The sequence below is a fragment of the Penaeus monodon genome, chromosome 6, assembly GCF_015228065.2.
Source record: "Penaeus monodon isolate SGIC_2016 chromosome 6, NSTDA_Pmon_1, whole genome shotgun sequence".
NCBI classification, from domain to species: domain Eukaryota; kingdom Metazoa; phylum Arthropoda; class Malacostraca; order Decapoda; family Penaeidae; genus Penaeus; species Penaeus monodon.
Window position 1 is genome coordinate 54,505,208 of NC_051391.1, and position 5,277 is coordinate 54,510,484.

Genomic DNA, 5,277 nt, shown 5'->3' on the forward strand with positions numbered 1-5,277 from the left:
AATGCTTGATTCACACTTAAAGGGACATTTGACATCAATTTGCTCCATTACTGGTCACGTTTTATGTTCCATCTGACTAATGCACGGAATGAAGCACGCATGATCATATTTCTCAAAAATCCTGTTTATCATGTTCTATGAATGTCTGGAAGATTCCCATTGAAACGCAGATAGCAAACATATGCCAATATGTGTGACTACTTACACACACAAACACACAATATATGTGTACATATATATATATATATATATATATATATATATATATATATATATATATATATATATATATATATATATATATATATATTGTGTTGTGTGGTGTGTGTGTGGGGTTGTTTGGTGTGTGTGTGTGTATAAATATGTATGTATGAATAAAAAAATATTTTTACTATTTGATAATAATATTGTATATATTATATTATATTATATATATATTTATATATATATATATATATATATATATATATATATATATATATATATATATGTATATTTATATATATATGGAGTGTGACGTGAAAGAGAGAGTGAATAGACAAGTTTAAATTGATGGTAGCATAATAAAGATCGTTGTCCAATTAAAACCAATTAGCTATTCCTCGCACAACAGCAATATGCACATCGATATGAGGGTCAGGAAGTTCGAATGTGTTGAACGTTACATGTGGGGCTTAGATACGCATAACTTCTCAGCCAGAGCTTCAGAGATGCATGGCGGAGGAGACGCGAATATGTAAATAACGATGATTAGGATAATGCGCTTTCCTTAAACACCTTTTCTTGAATTAAGCTCTATAAGGTAATGTAAGAGAGAGAAAAAAAATCAAAGCTGTTTTCATTTTCTTTTAAATCTATCATCGATGGGCCATGTCGGGTGAAAGATAAATAAACAGGAAGAGATATGGGGAAACGGGAGTGTATGGTGGCACTTGGCAACGCGCGGCTGGGTGTCGGAGCCAGGCCTTCGATATTGGCAGTGTGCGCTCGGGGAGTGAAGAGAGAGGTGTGTGCATTCGGCTCCTCCGTCGCCGCTAACTAAACCCGTCTCCCGTCACTCGTAATGTCCCTTTGGAGGAATGTAGGAGCAAGTGTAACAAAGAAGCATCGATCATAGTGCTGCCGAGAGCTTTGTGAAGGCACTTGATTAAAAGAATTACCGGTGAATTTTTAGCTGGTTGGTGATTTGGAAAACAAAATAAGTGCAAACACAGCCTAGCGATAAAGTGATCGTTTTCAAACCGGATTAAAAAAAATAAAAGGTCTAACAATCCAACTATTCTAATTAAAGTGATCTTGTTCAACTAAAGCTTGCACTGCATCGGCACTATATACTCCTTGTCATATTCGAAAAGTAGCAGCTTGATGACTTTGGCCTCATCACTGCACTGCAGCTCAGGCTCTAACATCGAAAGTGATAAAGGAACCTCAGATTGTGTCGTGCGTACACATGCCAATCCAAAGGACGCGATAGATGGTAATGTCGACTGGTATAAAGTGGATGGTGCCCTCTCCATGTGGTGCGGCAGGTGGAGTAAGGCACTATTGATTACGGTGCCAGTGTAGTCCAGGGCTGGTGGCACTGGTCTGCTCCTCCTACCAAGGTCCCTCGCCGCCGTGTGTGGTACCCGGAGAGTCAGGGAGCTTAAAAGAGACACGCAGAAAGAAAATGCTTATTCATTACTACCCTGGTACCAGTGACCGTAGCGTATCGTCATATTAGGAGAACACACAGACAGATACAAAGGTCGTGCGATCGCATTAGCCCCTCAGGGTCCCTCCAAACCAGCCTCCAGAGTGTGGTGTCTTGCATGACCGACGTGGCGACGCTGCTGAGCATCTCCAACACGATGTCAGCTGCTGAGACGCGTCTGCCACAGGCTGGGGGGGAAGCCAGAAGCTCCCCACACCCCCACGATGCCTCCGCCTCGCCCGCCGCGGCGCAGGACGCTCCTGACGGGGACTCAATCATGCTGCTGGAGCCTCGTCCCTTCAGGCCCTTCAAAACCTCTGAAGAGTACCTTTACGCCATGAGGGAAGACTTGGCCGAGTGGCTCAAGAACCTTTACCAGCTCGACATCAATGTGGACAACTTCTTCGAAATTCTTGAGACTGGAGAAGTTCTCTGCGGGGTGAGTTTGGCATCTTACTGCTCTTTATTGTTGTATACAAAGAGTGTAACCCCCAAAAGTTTTGCGGGAGACTTTGGCAGCTGGCTTGTTTAATTGTATCATTTTACACAAAGACATCGTAAAAAAAATTGTAGTTGGCGGATTTTGGCATCTTGTGTGCATCATTGTTGTATACATTATGTACAAAACGATTATGATAATAAGGCTGGGATAATTCGTACTCTGATTTTTTCTTTCGGTATGAAAACCTTGTGCAGAGAAGAGGAATTGGGCAATATATATATCATCACTGTTGTTGCATGGTAGCTCGCACAAGTAAGCCAAGACAGTTCTCACGTGTAGCCGGAACGATGGGGGTGAAATATTAATGATCTTCATATAAATTACACGAAATTCTTGACGTTAATGAATGCTGTTACAGATTTTAGGGCAATGTTTCATTCATGGGAGGACTGACAAGACCTCGATAACCTCCGGGTGTGCAGCGTTTTGGTTGTTTGGTAACAGGGACGACTTGTAGATTTTTTATTTTTTTTATTTTTTTTTTATTGTGCATCTTGCGATTTTTTTTAAAGGATCAATACTTTTCATTCCTCGTTTTATCTTCTGTCTCTCTCTCTCTAAAAAAAAGAAAAAGAAAAATACAAACCACTGAATTCAAGAAATGGAATGCAGAGTTTAAGAAAAGAAAAGAAGAAAAAAAGAGTTTCGTGGTACGTCGAAATCTGCCAGCTTGCGGTTGACACGGGAGGGGGGAAGAAAGGGGAAGGGGGAAGGGAGGCAAGGGGAGGAGATAGGAAGAGGAAGGGGAAGGGGAAGGGGGGGAGGCAAGGGGGAGGGGATAGGAAGGGGAAGGGGAGGAGGGAGGCAAGGAGGAGGGGATAGGAAGGGAAGAGGGGAAGGGGAAGGGAGGCAAGGGCAGCATGGAGGCGCCACAACACACGATCGCGGAATCTGATATGATGTTTCTGTATAATTTCTGCCGCGAGGTCCCCGGAGCTCTCGATGTCATTATAACTATTACTGCTTTGTGTGTGTGTGTGTGTGTGTGTGTGTGTGTGTATGTGTTTGTGAGTGAGTGAGTGAGTGTGTGTGTGTGTGTGTGTGTGTGTGTGTGTGTGTGTGTGTGTGTGTGTGTGTGTGTGTGTGTGTGTAAATGAAGGTGCGAGAGAAAGAGAGACAAAGGCATACAGAGACATACACAGACAGACAGACAGAAAGAAAGAAGACAGACATTATATCATAGGTTCAGACAGAGCCAAGGATAGATGCGATGGGATGAGAGAAAGACTTAGACATCACAGACTCCCAGAAGAGAGAATTCACGCCTAACAGAGAGACACATAAATAAAACTACAATGAAGTGGCCACAGCTAATCAATCACTCCACAGCTTTTCTCGCGGTTCACCAGAATATCGCGAGACCAGAACCAGCACAGAACGTCGGAGGTGGTCAGTTAGCCTACATTTTTTTTTCTTTTTTTCCTTTTTTTTCGTCTTTAATGTGGCGCTTGAGTTTCTGTGGTCGCCATGACGTTTCGGGTCCAGGGTGTCAGGTGCAGGCATGATTTTTTTTTCTCTCTTTTTTCCATCTTTGCATGAGGAAAGGAATGTACCTCTTTGTGTTGCATGATAATTTCAACGAATATCTTTTTGTGCTTTGGTTGCTCCTTGTTTCTTTTTATCATTTTTTCCTCAATGTGGACATTTGTGTGTGTGTGCGTGCGTGCGTGCGTGCGTGTGTGCGTGCGTGCGTGAGTGAGTGCACGCGTGTACTGTGTGTGTGTATACATATATATATATATATATATATATATATATATATATATATATATATACTGTATATTATATATATAATACTGTGTATATATATATATGTGTGTGTGTGTGTGTGTGTGTGTGTGTGTAAACACACACCCAGACGCAGATATATGCATATACATATATGTATATTCATACATGCATATACAAAATATATGCATATATACATACACACATGCGTTTATATGCATGGACGCATATGTAAATACCGGGACTTAGTGTGCAGAGTGTGTCCATTTACTTGATATGCAACAGCCTGTATGACATTTACTTCCACGGCCTGTAGACCTACCCACCTGCTAGAATACTTAACAAGACCCAAGGAATTAACTCAAAAGTATTACAAAAACCTGTCACATTGCTAACAGAAGTAGCGCGTATCCGACCATGTTATATTACACACACTCGGTCGCACGTGCATGTCTTGTAGAACGTGAGAGTATGTCTCCTTTGGTTATGGTAATGTGAACTTTGTGTTTTGGTGAAATAACAAGACGTTTTAGTGGGTTTTTGAGTCTGAGGTAATGACAAGAATTTTTTTTAATTCATTTTTTAAAAATTATTCATCTTGGAAATTAGGTTATGGCGTTCATAACCTTACTTTATTGGGGGGTTTATGGGTATTTTTGATATTTCCCGGGGAAGAGGAAATGAGAAATAAATAAAAAAGAATAAAGATAAGGGGGGGGGGTGGGGAAGAGATGGGATAGAGAGAGAATAAGAGAAAAAGTGAAAAGGGAATTGAAAGGTGGGACCGTGTGTGTTGTCACGTAGCTGTTTTTTTTTTTTTTTTTTTTTTCCCACTTATCTTTCTTATCCAACAGAGGTGATATTATTTTATGAATTCAAGTTGGCGTCTCTCCGTGTTTTTTTTTTCCTTTTTTTTATAGTATTGACAACTACTTGCAGAGTTTCTTGATTATAAGTAAACAATACTTCCCCCTCCCCCTCCTTCTTCCTCCTCCCTTCCTTCTTTCTTTCTTCCTCCTTTCTCTTCCCCCCTTCTTCTTCCTTTCTCCCCCCTTCCTCCTTTCGCTTCCTCCCATCTTCATTTCTCCTTCCTTCCTCTTTTCTCCCTCCTTCCTCTCTCCTCCTTCCTCCTCCCTCCCTCCCTCCCTTCCCCCTCCCTCCTCCCTTCCCCCCCTCCTCTCTTCCTCCCTCCTTCCTCCTCCCTTCTCCCTCCCCCTCCCTCCCTCCTCCTTCCTCCTTCCCCCTTCCCCCTCCCTCCTTCCTCCTTCCTCCTCTTTCCTCCTTCCTCCTCTTTCCTCCTTCCTTCCTCCCACTTCTTTCCCACGATGACGCGGCCTCTTCTCACACCATGACC

At 42.2% G+C, this 5,277-nt stretch overlaps 1 protein-coding gene across 1 annotated transcript in view; it reads left to right on the forward strand.

The window, feature by feature from the left end:
* The first annotated feature begins 965 nt into the window (after positions 1-965).
* The window catches only part of LOC119574647 (GAS2-like protein pickled eggs), a 118,404-nt gene continuing 114,092 nt past the window's right edge, over positions 966-5,277 (forward strand). The window contains exon 1 of the mRNA XM_037922029.1: positions 966-2,132. Within this exon, the coding sequence (XP_037777957.1) occupies positions 1,812-2,132 (321 nt within the window). The 5' untranslated portion in view covers positions 966-1,811. The remainder of the gene's footprint in view (positions 2,133-5,277) is intronic.